We start from the raw sequence: 17,529 nt of genomic DNA on the forward strand, positions 1-17,529 counted from the left end.
TAATTTTTATTTCAAATAAGTATTTCATAATTTGATGTAAATAAATTTGGTCGTGCATAGCACGGATGTGATACTAGTATGATTAAAATTCAAGTAACTTGTATAGGAATATATCTTGAAACCAAACATTACGAACGTTGCATTACATCGTCTTGATTAAATTCTAATTATGATCAATATTTCTAATGTATTTTAATTAAAATAATGCAATGTATATTCAAATGTTTGCCAACATTATTCAGTACCTTTTGCCCATGATGGACTAATTAATTAAGTGGTTACAAATCAAAACTTATAGTACTATTTAATTCATATTGAAATATAATTTATATGTATTTGGTTACATAATTGTACCAAAAGTTTCAATTTATGCAGAAGAGAATAGTTATTTGTCGAAATTTATAGAAAGGCATTCTTTACATAAATATTTGCAAATGTTTTACCTGATTTTGATCCATAAAAATATAAAAATTCCTAAAACGGCCCAACATACACTAGCCATTTTAATTGGGGGTTCATTTCCATTTAATTATTTTCTAGAATGTTTATGCTTATTGAGAAAAGATGATTCTACTACTTTTTTAAGAAAATATGTTAACGTGGATTCAGTCATTATATGATCATATATTGTTATTGTGAAATTTGGATTTATTTTAGAGACTACAAGGAAAATTCCCTTGTAAAACATTGTATGAGATCGGTTAAAATTTTTAAATTAAACAAATTTGCCAAGTTGAGATACTACAAAAATAAATTTAAGACCATAAAATATAAAGGGGAACATCATTGATATCATATTACTACTACCATTAACCTCTAAACATCACCTAAATTTAGAGATCTTAAAACTTGAAAACATTACACAAACTTATCCACAAACACTAAATTTTAATTATTACTATCTTTTTTGCAAAATCCAAAATCCAAAGTCCAAAGAGAGAAGCAAAAATAGTGGCATGAGACATGAATTATCGAAAATTTACACTCTTTCATAGATGGTGTATCAATGGAGAAGATCTCTAAACCACTATGAAGGTGTCCAACACATCGGCCAAGAAGGCGACGACGACGAAGAACTAGCCGTTGTTCGCGTCGAAACTACCACCTTGAGCGCTTTGGCGCCTCTTTTCTCTCCAGTTCTCGCCCCACATTTTCGCCTCTGCAACGGCTCGTTCCCTCTCGAGATCCCGGTTCAACATTTTCGCCGTCTCCCTCGGAGAATCGTCCCTCTCGGACCCTCCCTCCACGTCCCACTTCCTTCCGGACCCAGCACCCTCCTCATTCCTAAGCAGCTTCCCGCCTCGTTCGTCTTTGTTGCTGTGACTAGGATCGTACGAGTGGTTTGCCAGGTAAGAAAGGGCCGTCACCACGTCACCGATCAAGGGACGAGCAGCAGCCTGTTCCTGGGTGCACATGGACGCCACGGCCAGGGCTTGATAAAGCCCGCGGATCGGGAATTTCCCTTGCAGCCTCGGATCTGCCAACTTCACGTACCTCTTACGGTCGTTGAAAAAAGGGCGCACCTGCACGCATTACCCGAAAAATGCGCTAATTCACTATGGAACGGGAAACTACGGGGCTCGATGTATAAAAAGAGTAGCGGATTGGTTTACCCAAGCAACGAGGTTCTGTTCGCCCTGAGGTCTGGTGCTGTCGATGGCTTTACGCCCCGTTATGATTTCTAAAAAGACGACTCCGAAGCTGTAAACGTCCGACTTCACGGTCAATTGCCCCGTCATAGCATATTCCGGGGCACAGTAACCGTAGGTCCCCATCACCCTGGTGGATACGTGCGACTTGTCTCCTGTGGGGCCGAGCTTCGCCAGTCCAAAGTCGGAAAGCTTTGGGACAAACCCTTCGCCGAGTAATATGTTGGACGACTTGAAATCTCTATAAATAACAGGAGGATTCGCCTTGTCGTGGAGATGCTCCAATCCTTTGGCTGCGCCGGCTGCTATCTTCATTCTCGTGCTCCAGTCAAGGGGCTCTTTGTCGGGCGGAAGATCTGCATAATTATTCTCGACTTTCTGAGAGAGTAACGATAACGCCTTTAAAAAGGCGCAGATAATACACGTTTATATGCCAGCATAGAAAGCACAACGAGCAATAGGCACTAGATTCTGAAAACTATTGCAAAACGGAAATCCGACAAGAAAACAAGAATAGCCGAGCAAGCCTTACCATGGAGATGGTCTTCTAGTGAGCCCAACGGCATAAATTCATAGACGAGAAGCCTCTGATCCCCATCAGCACAATAGCCCAATAGATTCACCAAGTGAGGATTGTGGAGAAGGCTGAGCATTAGAACCTCAACGAGAAATTCTCGATTACCTTGAAGCCCATTTCTGTCCAACTGCTTAACAGCAACAACCTACCAAAGCACGTCACGCAATGAAAATGGAAACGTCATAAACGAAGAGAAGAGATATACCTTTTCTAGGATGGCAAATTAACTGGTCGAAATAGTTGAGAATATGATATAATGTAGTTCACGAATACTCTCAAGTCCCAACCACACCTAAGTCACCAACAACAAATTTTACGCACAAAAATCTGACAAATGCACCAACTGTGGATACGAGATTGGCAATGTTCGTTCAAATTCACCACACTCTTTAGAAGTATAGTTTCAGCAGTCTAGCAACACAAGGCTTACTAGTCCGTGAAACACAAAGACTGCATACAAACAATGAAACAATATCCTAGCAATGTTTACCTCTGATCTTTACTTGAATTCGAGCAAATGTTAGTTGGCTGAGCAATTTCCTAAATGCTAAATAAATAAGGTAACAGAAGTTCAACTAATGAAACCGTGATTCAGCTAGGAGATCAAACAACGTCTCCAACTTTATGACTATTTGGTGCAATAATTCAAATGTAAACCTAATGTGATCTAGCACTCACAAGTCATGAGAAGATGAGATAGTTTAACAAAGGTCGATTTGCAGAGATGATGACGAGTTTTACCTGGCCGTTATGAAGTCTCCCTTTGTATACACGTCCGAATCCTCCCTCTCCTAGGAAAGACTCTGGCCTGAAGTTATTTGTCGCGGCAGCTAGTTCGCGAAAAGTAAACGTTTGCGCAGCAATCTGAGAATCTGGCAAGTCCTTCAGTCCTGATGCCTCCCTCCTCGGGCCAACATTGCTCCTCGTCTTCAGCCTATCCCCCCCTGTGAAGCACAGTCAGAGCCGCCATTCGCCCATTAGAAGAAACAATTCAGGACCAGAAACAAGCACACCACTAGCAAAAATTTAAGATTAAGCATTCATCGAATTCTTCAGAATGAAACGAACAATGCCAAATCATCGCAAGCAACATAATCAGAACCGCCATTCCTCCACTAGACGATAAATTGAGGGCCAGAAACAAGCACACCACATTGAATTCCAGAGAGTAAAATGAACAATGCCAACTCAAAGATTTATAAGAAAACAGAGGCCTAATCTCTTCTAACATGCTGACTGATCAAGAACTGGATATCATATCATATCATATCATATGCAACAGTCACACAATAAGTTCTCTAGATTTATATCAGATCAAGATAGAGATAAAACAAAAATCACAGTGCCCATTGAGATCTAATTCAATAAGTTGCTACTATTTCTACTTACTCCTATCATAGAGCTATGGGGTCTACAAAGAAACAAATTGGATAACCAATCAATACAAATCATATGAAATCATAGCAAAAAAAAGAAATCAACTGTTTGTCAACTCAAACTACTGAGATCAGATCAAACCTCATCAAACCACAAAATTACACAAAAAAAATAATCAAGAATTAACACACTAACCAGAAGATAATTTTGATATATTGGAAGGGACAGCAATTTGAACCTCCTTGTGATCATCTCTCTCTTTATTGAGACTGGGCTTCTCATCATCTCTTGAATCAAAACAAGGAAAACACCCCATCTCTCTCTCTCTCTCTCACACACACACACACAAACACAAAGATCAAATCTTCCTTCACCCCTTGTTTTCAAGCAAACCAGATTTACACCAACAATGGATTAACTTCTCTTCAATCAATCCAATCCCATCACAAATACCCCCAAAAAATGAATTCTGTGTGGTCCGAATTCAATAAAAATCCAATCTTTATGTGATCCTTTTTCTACAGCACAAAAAGGAAGCAAGGATTAACAAAAGAGGCGCAACAAGATGAGAAGACTCAAGATTTTAAAGTTAAAAAACAAGATAAAATTAAGGAAAAAGAGCGGAGAACAAATTTAGGGGATTTTGCAGTAATTCAGTTTTGACAGATTGTAGAATCTAATTGACAAATTTAGCCGGCTTTGTCTTCGGCTTCATTTCTCACACACACACACACACACACACACACACTACGGCAGAAGCACTCCACCACCCCTTTGACTAAATAATTACTCCTATATTTATTTTTGAATAAATATTGTTTGTTATAATTAATTAATTCTTATATCGACTAGATTCTTAACAAAAAGAATTGCATAAATTAGGTGATGAGAATCCATATAATTTCCGAATTTATGTAATTATTCCTAATTTACATTTATCGATATTGAGGAAATTTGGAAAAATACGATTTCGTATCCGAATACAATTGAGGTTTTTTTTTATAAAGAAGTAATATTTATATAATCATATGAGTGTTAAAATAATCTTGTCATAACTGTTTATTACAGTTGCTATTATATCTTATGGTTCTGTTATCAGTCACAATTTTTTATCTATTTAAAGCCATTAATTATGGTAGCACACATTCCTATAAAAATATAATGTAATTCTAAGCAATTAATTATAACATTACTTTTAAGGGATATTATTAGTCAAAATAATATACAAAATTAGTCAAAATATGGCATGTTGCATTAACTTAAAATTTGATCGCAAAGATTATCAATTTTAGTCCTTATTTCACATGAATTCTATTTTTCTCCCAATTAAAACTGTACTCATTGGAAATTATCAATTTTAGTCCTTATTTCACATGAATTCTATTTCACACGGTAAGAGGTTCATTTGCAATAGAATAATACCATCAATTTTATTAAATTTGATCGCAGAAGTATCATAAAAAAATGTATAAATAAATAAAGAACGCTGAAGTATATATAATCAATTTTCATGATCAAACTTATTTTTATAACATAGACAACTCAAGTAAGATAGGTCAGATTTTTATGAATATTTATGATGAAAAATAAATTTCTAAAATCAATTTGTATAAATTTTACGAAAATAGTTTTATACTCCAATAAAAATATGACGAACTATAGTAGTACCAATTAGAAATGATGATATGACTATTATCCTCTAAAACCACAAACTTTAGTTAAATTTGGTACTCCGTATTTCTTACCAACTTCAGATATTGTCGTAAAAATTATGGACGTAGATTTTGTACTGAATTTTCCATTAATTTCATCTTATTTAATATGAATGTAGATTTTATAGTGAATTTCCCATTAATTTAATTTTTTCCCGAATTAAAATCAAACTTGTGCAAAATTTACTGTAATGTCTAAGTTCATGATTTTTGCAACTGGGTTTTGAATTTGTGAAAAATACAAAGTTCTGCCAAATTTGTGATTCGATTGATCAATAGCCTTTCATTAGCCTATTCAATTTTAATTTTAATTTTTTTAAAAAAAATTATATAAACTTTAAAAGATAAAAAAAAATAATATGAAATTCCATAGTTTTGGATGAATTTGATTATTACTACACTCTATAATCAGTGATTAAATAGAACCACTATTCGATCGTGTAATGCATGTAAGAAACTAAAACTATATAATAATTGTACGAATGCATTACACAACTCGTGCAATGCATTAATTGATTACCCCATCGAAATAATGCGTTAATAATGTTTCACCTAATTAAGTCTATTAAATTATCATTATATAAATAATTTAATAATAATGTTTTTATCTTCTTTTCTTGTGAGTGTTTGCTTTTGTTTATATTCAAATATCACTATTATTTTTATTATTATATTTATTTTTGAATAATTATATATTATGTTGCTTCTCATTTTTTACTTTAGAATTTATGTAATCGACTAAAAGTAAGTAAATTGCATATATAATGAATTAAATGATTGTGTTAAAATATATATTTGGCGATCGTTATCCATTTAATAAACTCAAAATGTATTTTTTGAGTTCGTAGTAAAAAAACAGAGCACTACCTCTTATTATAATTTCCTTTTAACAATGTATAAATATTGAATAAAATAATATATTTCGATTGTGAGTTTTATTTAGACTAAAATACTAACATGTCCTCTGTTTTTTTCTATATATTTTGTTAATTTTGGATTCTGTTTTTATTTTTTTGTTTATACCACATGATTCGCGTGTGGGATATATTCTGTTTTGGCATACCTAACTAAGCAAACTAAATTACTAATTTGTAATAATATTTATTTTTGTTACAACGAAAAATACTGTGAGTCATTACTCGCTTTGCAAAACTTCAAACTATCAGCATGAAACAAGGCGGGATCAGAGTATCGAAACTTAGTAGAGTCGATTTTTTTTTATTGAATTTGATAATTGGAGTTACCTTTAAGCTTATCATGTGACAATATCCCCCTCTTCAGTTTTCACAATATCGAGTATCGACGAACCCAATCATTAACTCATGAGTGTCAAAAAATTCTAAATTGCGTCTAACTCTTCTAACTCCAGTATCGACCAGCCCAATAGTTAATTTCATTTAAAATCTATTTTTGGGTTGAAAAAAATGATCAAGTGGAATATACGATGGGAATGGAAGAGTATTTTCGAGAAAAAGACATTACTTTATAGTGCGCATTTCACGCTGCAAATAGGCACCATGTTAAATTTCCACCCACTTAATCACCAATATTCATTTTCTTTATTTTCACAAATAAAAACAAATATCTTCTTTAAATACCATTCTTTACGCTAATGCAATTCATACCATTCAGAAAAAGGTGTTTTATTCCAAACAAATACAGAGAGAATTGTCTAGTGTATTACCAAAATTATTCATGGCTAATTATACGAACTTCCATTGTATTCCATATTATTTGGTTGCGTTTGGTTGATTGGAAAAATGTAAAATGTGAAACGAATAATTGTGAGATACAATGTACTAATATTGATGTTAATGGTAAATTATCTATAAAGTCATGAACTTTCAAAATAGTTTGATTTTTTCCATAAACTTTAAATGTTGTATGAAAAGTCATGAACTTTATCGGATTGTGAAAATTTCCCATCTAACCCAACCCGATAGATTTCTGACATAATTACTTATCCTACATGGCGCGTCGGAGACGTGACTTGGCAAAACTCCATTAATTATGATTATTTCATTTCTATCTTTGCAATCTCTGACCCCTAGACTTATCACAAAAATACAAGTAGAACAAATGAAAACATACAAATCGATTACGGCATAAAAATCGACATAGATATACAAATCGAATTCCACGAGTCGAATTCAACATAAAATAGCATTAATTCAACAATTCGAACTGAACCCTAAATTTGTCATTTGCCAAGTCACGCCTTCGGCGCGGCATGTAGAATAAGTTTGTGTCGGAAATCTATCGGGTCGGGCCGGATGAGAAATTTACACATTTCGGTAAAGTTCATGGCTTTTCATGCAACATTTAAAAGTTCACGTACGAAAAAAACCAAATTATGTTGAAAGCTCATGACTTTACACGCAATTTACCCTTGATCTTATAAGTAAAGTTTTTGAATAAAAATAATTAAACAAGAGATAGAATCAAATATGGTCACTAATTATATGTAAACTTGGTTATCGAACGATCCTTTCATTTATAAAATCGAAATGCTTGGGTGTGAAAGACAAGAACATACTACGACGACTCAACAACTTGAAAGAATAAATAAATCTTGTCGGTAACAAATTGGGTAGTGGAAATGGATGCTAAACAACTTGCTAGATTTAACCACACCAAACACTAATGTTATTCCACTTTTTTATTTTGTTTTTTGCTAGGGAATAAATTTAGAAGATGAATAGTTATTAATTGGTAGCGTGTCATGAATAATTCGGAAATGGGCATTTATATAATAATTTCACCTGGTTTTTGAAATAGTATAATTATATAACTAAGCGTTTACTTTCACCAAATTGTCGGAAATGGGCATTTATATAATAATTTCACCTGGTTTTTGAAATAGTATAATTATATAACTAAGCGTTTACTTTCACCAAATTGTTTTGGCCAGCATGTAAGTCTCTTACGTTTATTTATTTTGTAACATGTTGACATATAGATTATCCAATGAGTTTGGACAATCTAATCCATGCAACGTGCTTCTATCATTTATTTAATGAAATTTGAATAATTAACAGTTAATTAACCACTTTGCGTATATATTACTAATTATCTTCCTAAATCCTAAGTCCGGGTCGACAGGAAAATTCAAAATTGTACTACAAAATTTAGTCTAAACATACATTGGTTGTTACTATTCAATCTTTGTACTTTATGATTAGTATTAATTGAATCTTTTCTCTATTTTCGTGTTTAATAAAGTATGCTTGATTAGTTTTTTTGCACATTGATTCTTTTTTAAATTATTGAATGTTTGAATTATTCAAGAATGTTTTTTTTTTTTTTTTTTGCAAGGGATATTGGTACATATATGCATGTATTTTTTCTAAATTTGTAAATGTACGAGTGTGTATATAAAGGAATGTATGTTTGTACACTCTATTGTAAATATAGTAGTAGTACTATATTGTTGTTAGTACATGTCATTTTACATATTGTTTTGAGTCCACTTTGGTATCTCTATATACTCATTTTTTCAATCACTATAGCATTTGAAAATATCCCAAATGCAAAAATAAAATAACGAATGATACTTATTTGCAAATATTTCAAATAATTCATTATATATGTAGTGTAATTAATAGTAATAAAATCAATTTAAATAAAATTGATGTGATTTGATTTAAAATTTATGGGCATTATATACTTACGATTTATGTACCTATATATATATTCTTAGTTTAATTAGGATTGTGCGTTTTAATCACTACTAACACGATCACAATAATTCCGAATTTGGGCAAGAATATTGGATATAATTATGTCTTGGAAAGTTGACTTTATTTATTATTCTTCATTGAAAGAGGTACCTTTTGTTGGAATGGTGGAGCTGGAATATTTTCTTTGGAGGAAGAAACTAGAAAAGGCAACAAATATATTAAAAGTATATTCTTCGTAAGAAACCTTTATTTTATTTAATTATAAATGTGAAGTAATATTTAATCGATATAAATAAATTTGAAGTTTACTTTGTCTCCAACCATCCATGTTGCAAAAAACACTTTTCGTCACATGTATCATGTTAGGGAGTAGATGAAACACCCATTATTTATTTGAGTCGTCGGTAGAAACAACCGTTTTAGTTGTTGTCACATTATGATGTACTTATTTAAATTATAGAGTGAATTTCAATTTTAATTAGTGAAAAAAATGAGGTTTTCACATTTTATATAGTTCTAGAAAATGAAAAATATCACTATATGTCCTTTTTTTTCTATTTCGCATTTGAACCTATTAATATAATGACATATCTTTTCTTTCTCTAAATATTTTAGGTTGAAAATTATAGTACTCCCTAAGAATGGATTAATAATTAATTATGGAAAACTAAATTTGATTTAGTTTATAATTATGAAATGAACTAAGAACTATATCTCTTAAAATTTGAATGATATTCTTTGGGATTAATTTTATCCACAACCTTTAACAATTCAATAATTTTTTCTAGTTACCAATGTCTCCATCTATTTTTAAATAAATTTTTTCAGAAATAGAAAATGTAGCATCCTTGTATATAACATATTTTTGGGAGAAAATAATATGTTATTCGGACATATCTAGACGTCACCACGGTTCATGAACCGCCGATTCCTGGTTCGGAACTGGCGGTTCCGGTTCAAAAAAATATGGAACCTGAACCGGCCCGCCTAGGGTCAGGCGGTTCCGGTTCCGGTTCCGGTTTAGTCACGGTTCCAAGCCGGTTCAAAACCGGCGGTTTCCAGACGGTTCCGGGTCGGTTCTGTGGCGGTTCCGGTTCGGACCGCCAGTTCAAAGCCGAATTTTTATTTTTATTTTTTAATTTATTCCGGTATAGTACTAATTGTAGAGTTGTAGTTGTAGTTGTAGTCTTGTACTATCGAATAAATAAATAAAACGAGAATGACAATTGACAAATGGAGTAGAAGTGGACATTGGAGTTGGAACAATTGGAATTTTATTGAAACAATCATACAATCATACAAATTTGAACGATATGTGAATGTCGATATTACAAATACAAATGTTGAAAATTGAAATTACAAAAGAATCAAAAGACTTAAATAAAAAAAGTTGAAGTAAAAAACAATAAATTATAAATGTAAATAGATAGTATATATATATATACTCTTAGTCGGCGAAGGAGATGTTTCTAGATAACTAAATTGAGGATATCTTTAGCAATTCAACCTTAATTGTTGAGTTTAATTTTAACCATCAACAATCATGGTAGAATTGAGTCTCCCGGATTTAGTCTTATAGAGAAGTCTTCTTCACCGATTAGAGTATATACAAATACAATTATGTAATTGTATTTGTATATTTTAAAGTTGAAACAAATTGAAAAAAAAAAAGAAATAAAGGAAAAGGACTTGAGCCCAACTTAAATTTAAACCCTAAAACCCTGAAAAGCTACCGGAACCGCCGGTTTTCGGCGAACCGGCGGTTACGGTTCTTGATTTTTCGCGAACCTGAACCGGCCCGCCTAAGCCGCCGACTCCTATCCGGTTCCGAACCGCCACCGCGGTTCCGGTTCACGGTTCCGAACCGCCGGTGACGGTTCCGGGCCGGTTCGGTTTGGTGACGTCTAGACATATCATGTGATGATTCAACGATTGGTGTGAAATTTTGATGATAAAATACTGATACATGTTGAAAAGATTGTGATAGAATTGACAAGTCTAAAATTAGGATATACTCCCTTCGTTCCATAGTAATAGAATCATTTTATCATTTTGGTATGTTCCATAGTAATAGAGTAATTTCTTTTTTGTAGTAAAAGTCAACACATTTTTCCACACCTACTTTACTCTCTCTTATTTTTTTTTTCTCTCTTCATCTCTTTACCTTTTTTATTTTCCACTTTATTCTCCCTTTACTTACTCTCCCAATACATTTTTTTTAATCTCCGTGCCGAAAAGAAACGCCTCCATTACTATAGAACGGAGGGAGTACTAATTGATAAAAAAATGAAATATTGTAATAAAATTGATACAATAACTATAAATTGGGATGGGAGCAATCTTCTATTTATCTTTGAACAAATAGCTAATTTTCCTTATCATAAAATAAACATAGTATATTCGAAATAAATCAAAACTCAATCTAATATGTCTTAAATTCTTTTGAAAAAGTGCCTTATCCCCAAATACTCCTATTAATTATCTCCCTAAAGAAAACTCACAAATTTCCCAAAATTGCAAAGCAAAGATAGCCTACAAAAGTGGGGAAGAACCTGGGACAAAGAGGAAAAAGAGTGCACTTGCAATTTGCAAATGGTGCCATACACTATTTGATTTTAATAATGTTAGGCATATTAGTTAGCATGGCTAGGGGCATTGGTACCAAACCGTACGGTACACCAAATGAGGTAGGAATTTATGCATATTGATCAATTTTGTATTTATACAAGTGGCCCTTGTCCCTTCCCAATCATAAAGATCAAATGGTCGCCGTAACCAAAGTCAGATTCAGAAAACAGAACTCGTGGGGTCTGACACAGTGAAAAAGGTTGTCGTTGACGTAAAAAAACAGGAGCGGTGTGTCAGTTGTCACTGACAAATGTAATACATTAACAAACGATGATAGGATCGATCGATGCTGACTCCACCTAAATCCATCATTGCACCAAAGTCCTCATCGATTTTTGTAAATTGACAAAAGATTGAGAATGAAAATGTTGATGTATTTGAAGTTATGGAGGGGTAGATGTTGTTCACCGTGTGATATAAATGAATCATCAATTTAGTGTCTCTATCCTTGTAGGCTTACACCGTATAGCCTTTATGGCTAAAAAAGACACAAGAAAGTACTCTCCTTTGTAAGTTTTACCAAAATTGAGTAAATGAAAGATGTACTCTGTTTTTTATCTTGTTTAAAACTTTTGTGTTTTAGTTCATTCACGTGGATGGAATAAAACATTTAAAATAGTTATCGTATGTTCAAATTTTGGCTACCCAAGTACTCCTATTTTTTTATTCTAGTAGTAGTACTTTTTTATTATTTGAGCAGTTCTAAAAAAAAATTCAATCAATTTGGTATGTTTATCTTATATGTCTTCTACTTTTAAAATCTGAAAAATAAATACGTAAGATGAAACTTTCGCAATCATCTCATTCTTTTCTTTTTTTCGATAAATTACGCGATGATGTGATGGTCGATTAAAAAATTAAAACGCGTGAGTAAAACGGTGTTGGACAAATGACACGTTTTATCCACGTGTTTTAAATAGATTGTCATATCAATGCATTAGGGCTGACAATTTTTGACACGACACGGTAACACGATACGAACCCGCACGAAATTAATGGGTATGTGTCAAAGCTTATTGGGTTCTTATCCTTATTGTGTCGACACGATAACGACACGAAAACTTCGTGTCATATTCGTGTCGTGTCGTGTCGTGTTCATGTTACACGTTAAGAAATAATATTAATATATTATAATATTATTATTTTATTTATTTTAAAATTTAAAATTTTAAAATTTAATATTAGAAATAATATTAATATATTATAATATTATTATTATAGTGTCGTTATTGTGTCGTGTCATATATGTGTTGTTATTGTGTCGTGTTGACCCGAAGTGGTTCGTGTCGTTAATGGGTTTGTGTTGTATTCGTGTCGTGTCGTGTCGTGTCTGAGGGTAGCGGGTCGTGTTCGTGTTCGTATTTGGAGTTTTCTTAACGGGTCGTGTTCGTGTTTATTATTATCGTATCATGTCGTTATCGTGTCGACACGATAACAATACAATACGCACAAGTTGCCATCCCTACAACGCATGATTTGCGTGGAAGGGTAGGATGAGATAATCAAGAAAATTTCATTTTATGTGATTTGTTTTTCAAATTTTAAAAGGTATGGGACAAACCAAAATGTTACTATCTTTTAACAGTATTTATTCGGCAGTTTGCCTTATGTATAATGCAAATGTTGTGAATTAAATCAGGCACAATTTGAATGGATGGATAATTTGATATTTCGGTTAGCATTCATAAGGCCGTATTTGGGCCTATATTTTTAAGTTGTTCGTATTATATATTGTCTTACTCCACTACTGACTAAGCCCATTTCCAATTGGGCATATCTTGGGCTGTGTAATATTTACATTTATTTTGATTATGAGTTGGGTAAAGATACGTGAATGAAATACAAAGCCCCTAGCAGTTTTGTGAATCTTGTTTTGGGCTCGTTTCAGGCGATCCAATAGGGACTTTTTTCATGACAATTAAGCACAATATAGGTAGTGTTCGGTTTCCTAAATAAAATAATAATAAAATATTACCTCCGTCCCCTTAGTTTATTTCATTTTTTCATTTCCGTCCGTCCTCCAAAATTTGTCCCATTTCACTTTTTACCATTTTTGGTAGTGGACCTCATATTCTACTAACTCATTCATACTCACATTTTATTATAAAAGTAATATATAAAAGTAGACCCGCAATCCACTAACTTTTTCAACTCACTTTCCATTACATTTCTTAAAACCTTACCGGGTCAAAGTGGAACAAATTTTGGGGGACGGAGGCAGTATAATTTAGGATTGAATTGTGAGATTATTTTAATCATATGAGGTTAGCTATGACTAATTATCCCATGATTATCCATCTAGGATTGAGTTGGGGGACTAAATCTCATGCACCAAACACACTACTAATTTAATCACGAGATACAATATTGCAAACCGAACACCCTCATAGTTGATAATATACTTATGCTTTTAATAGGTCGGGGATTCTAATTACTAATGTGAATTTAGAATTATTATTAGCATCGCTTTAATCAAGATAAATATAGACACTTCTTTAAAGCTTGACCCTGATGTACATGTTGTGGGATGTGTTGCAGGAGTGCTAGGTCGAGAGTCACGCTTGCGATTAAAAATAAATAATCTAAAATAATCATAGTTATTTAGTTTCCTTAAAAAATAAAATTTCGCTTACGCCTTATCGAGTTAGGTCGTTATCAGTTTGACTTTAATAATTACTCAACTCCCACGATTTCCCACTCATGCTTAATCTTAGCAAACAAAAACATGAATGATGAGAGATGAGTTGTTTGTAGAGTTGAAAATCAATATCCATATGTTTTCATTTCACAATTGTCATTGTGTCAACCCTAAAAATGTGAAGGTGTGGTTGCCCACACTTATTAGTGAAGTCGTGGTGAGCACCACCGATCTCACCCTAACCTACCAAAATCACAAAACAATAGTATTTCATTTTTGACAAATAAAATACTATCAAATTTAAAATTAAAAAAAAAAACAATATTCAGTTGTAACGTATTTGTATCCATCTCCAAAAATCATGCATCTCCCTACACCATCTTTTCCCTCTTCTCATTAATTACACAAAACAAAAACGGAAAATAACGGAAATCAGTTACTATTAACACAAAAAGATCTCCCAAAAAGAAAAAAAAAACCGCGAAAATCAATGGAAGAAGAAGCACATCTCCATAAACACAACAGCTTGAACAAAATCCCCCTATTTACAACCAGTCCAAAGCCTCAGAATTCGGTGGATTTATCCAACGACGACGCAAGCGACGACCATTCCACGCATCACAGCCATGAAATCGAGCAAAATGTCGATCAATTCATCGATTCGATCGCCGCAATCGAAGATAAATCGTCGCACACGCCGGAGATACCCGATTTCATCGAGACCTTCTCCAAAATCATCGTATCGAGAGTGAGGAAGTACAATTCCGGCGCTGCAGGAGCCAGATTCGGCAAAAGGACTGAGGATGATATGATGTTCATCCATTCAGTTAGGCGGATCTCGAAATTGACGAACGCGTTGGGCGAATTTCCGCCGGATTCGAGCGTGAATCCATCGATGAATCAGACGAGCGCGGCGCTGCAACGCGCGATGGTGTTTCTGGAGGAGGAATTCCGGTCCTTGTTGGAGGAATCGAGCACTTGGAGGAGCGACGACGCTGATAATTCGCTCAGATTGTCGGTCTGCAGCTTGAAGAGTCAGGGGGATTATTGCGAGAGGGAGGATTCTGCTCCGGCGGAGGAGTATCCGTCGTATTCGGAGGAGGCGGTGGCGAAGATGCACGAGATCGCGTCGACGATGATCGCGGCGGGGTACGAAACAGAGTGCTGCCAGGTGTACTACATCTCGCGGCGGAACGCGATCCGGAAGCAGATGGCGCGCCTCGACTACGAGATCATGTGGAACATGGACGACGTCGCCAAGGCGGCGTGGGAGACGCTGGAGGCGGAGATCTCGCGGTGGATCAACGTCGTCAGATCCTGCTCAGATCTGATCTTCCCCGGCGAAAAACGCCTCGGCGAAGCCGTCTTCGCTCTCTACCCGCAGATCTGCAGCAGATCCCTCACCAACATCATCCGCGGCGTCGTGATCCAGCTCCTCGATTTCGCAGAGGCGACGGCCATGGCGAAGAGATCCGCAGAAAAGCTCTTCAAATACCTCGATATGTACGAAGCGCTCCAATTCCTCCTCCCTACCATCTCCGGCGACTCCTGCTGGGGAGATCTCGTCGACGAAGTCTCCGACGCAATCGACCGCATCGGAGAATCCGCCGTCAGCAATTTCTGCGATCTGGAGAATTCAATCAAAGGCGACGCCGGCCGCGTCCCCGTCCCCGGCGGCGCAATCCACCCCCTCACTCGGTACGTGATGAATTACCTCAAATACACCTGCGATTTCAAGGACACACTAGAGCAGATCTTCGAGAAACACACGAAATTAGCGAAGAACACCTCCGAATCCATCAGTCTCGATCTGGAAAAGGAGAGCCTAAGCCCTCACAACTTCGAAACCATGGCCGGAACGACGCCGTTCTCGATCCAGGTAGTCACAGTGATGGATCTCCTCGACGGAAATCTCGATAAGAAATCGAAACTCTACCGCGATCCGGCGCTCCGCCACATCTTCCTGATGAACAACGGCAGATACATCTTACAAAAGGTGAAAGGCGCGAGCGAGATCCTCGACGTCATGGGCGACCAGTGGTGCCGGCGGCGATCGACGGTGGTGAGGCAGTACCACAAGAACTACCAGCGGGAGACGTGGAACAGAGTGCTGCAGACGCTGAGTCAGGAGGGGCTGCTGGTGAACGGGAAGCCAAACAAGCAGCTGATAAAGGAGAGGTTCAAGGTGTTCACGGCCACGTTCGAGGAGATATACCGGTCGCAGACGGCGTGGATTGTCAGCGACGAGCAGCTGCAGTCGGAGCTGAGGATATCGATCGCGGCCGTGCTCATCCCGGCCTACCGGGCGTTCGTGGGGAGGTTCCGGCAGTATATGGATAACACGAGGCAGGCGGATAAGTACATCAAGTATCAGCCGGAGGATGTGGAGACGATGATCGAGAAGCTTTTCGAGGGGAATAGTATTTCGATGATGAGGAGGAAATAGGTTTGGACTGGATTCGCCATTGTTGATAGCTAGGGTTTGTATAATATTTTTTCTTTGTTTTTAGGGTTTTCTTCACTTGTTTTTTTCTTTGGATCTTTAGAATATTCATGAATCGAGATGGTTGGGTAGTTTTTGGTAAGATTAGTTACTATTTGCTTGTAAATTCATAAAATTGGCTACATTTTGATCTTGTATATTGAAAATGTGCTTCTCGAATATCGAATTATTGATTTATTTTAATTTTGAATGAATCAAATTGAGACTATAGGGCGTCAACGAAAACGTCGTATTGTGAACAACATAGCGACATGGTATTATACTAATTTAAATGTATTTTTATTTATTTCTGGCTTTCTCATTTTCACCTCATTATTTTTTATATGGTTATTAATTTTTAGTATAATACGGCTTTGTTTCTTTGTCCATAATATGTAAGGTCGTTTTAGTTGACAACCAATGCCATGTAAGTCATCAAGCCAGATGTGCAACATTTTAATAATTTGTTTTAATTTTTAAAATACCACAATTTAAATAAATACTACTCATACGAAATGAATTACTAATAACTAAGTAGTGAGGATTAGTAAATAGTTAAGGGTTTTTTTATAAGAACCATCCAACCCATTTGGATATACTAGTATTATTCCGGTTAATGTTTAAAAACATGAATGATGAGTTGTTTGTAGCCTCTAGGGTTCCAAATTAATATCTATATGATTTCACCAATTGAGCACTAAAATGTGAAGATGTGGTTGCCCACACCACACCACGCTTGGCGAGCACCAAGTTCACTATTTAATTTTTGAAACATAAAATAATCAA

General features: G+C 35.2%; 2 protein-coding genes across 2 annotated transcripts; one reads left to right on the forward strand and one right to left on the reverse strand.

Moving 5' to 3' along the window:
* Positions 1-868: 868 nt before the first annotated feature.
* On the reverse strand, positions 869-4,356 carry PBS1 (Protein kinase superfamily protein). Its single transcript, XM_048114256.2, has 5 exons — positions 3,799-4,356; positions 2,968-3,170; positions 2,182-2,371; positions 1,614-2,005; positions 869-1,523 (listed from the first exon to the last, which is right to left on the reverse strand). The coding sequence occupies exons 1-5, from the start codon at positions 3,917-3,919 to the stop codon at positions 1,077-1,079; spliced, it is 1,353 nt and encodes a 450-aa protein (XP_047970213.1). The 5' UTR covers positions 3,920-4,356; the 3' UTR covers positions 869-1,076.
* A 10,274-nt stretch (positions 4,357-14,630) lies between these two features.
* EXO70C1 (exocyst subunit exo70 family protein C1) lies at positions 14,631-16,930 on the forward strand. Its single transcript, XM_048113124.2, has one exon. The coding sequence runs from the start codon at positions 14,752-14,754 to the stop codon at positions 16,705-16,707; it is 1,956 nt and encodes a 651-aa protein (XP_047969081.1). The 5' UTR covers positions 14,631-14,751; the 3' UTR covers positions 16,708-16,930.
* Positions 16,931-17,529: the final 599 nt, after the last annotated feature.

The sequence above is a fragment of the Salvia hispanica genome, chromosome 3 (genome assembly GCF_029641045.1).
Source record: "Salvia hispanica isolate PSC_SH4W2 chromosome 3, Shi_PSC_v1, whole genome shotgun sequence".
Lineage (NCBI taxonomy): Eukaryota > Viridiplantae > Streptophyta > Magnoliopsida > Lamiales > Lamiaceae > Salvia > Salvia hispanica.

Bases quoted from the DNA above. Each gene is read 5' to 3' on its own strand.
- PBS1 (XM_048114256.2), bottom strand. From the start codon at position 3,919: ATGGGGTGTTTTCCTTGTTTTGATTCAAGAGATGATGAGAAGCCCAGT. The intron at 2,372-2,967 runs GTAAAACTCGTC...GTGCTTTGGTAG, and splicing joins GGAGACTTCATAACGGCCAG to GTTGTTGCTGTTAAGCAGTT. The intron at 2,006-2,181 runs GTAAGGCTTGCT...ATAATTATGCAG, and splicing joins ACTAGAAGACCATCTCCATG to ATCTTCCGCCCGACAAAGAG.
- EXO70C1 (XM_048113124.2), top strand. From the start codon at position 14,752: ATGGAAGAAGAAGCACATCTCCATAAACACAACAGCTTGAACAAAATC.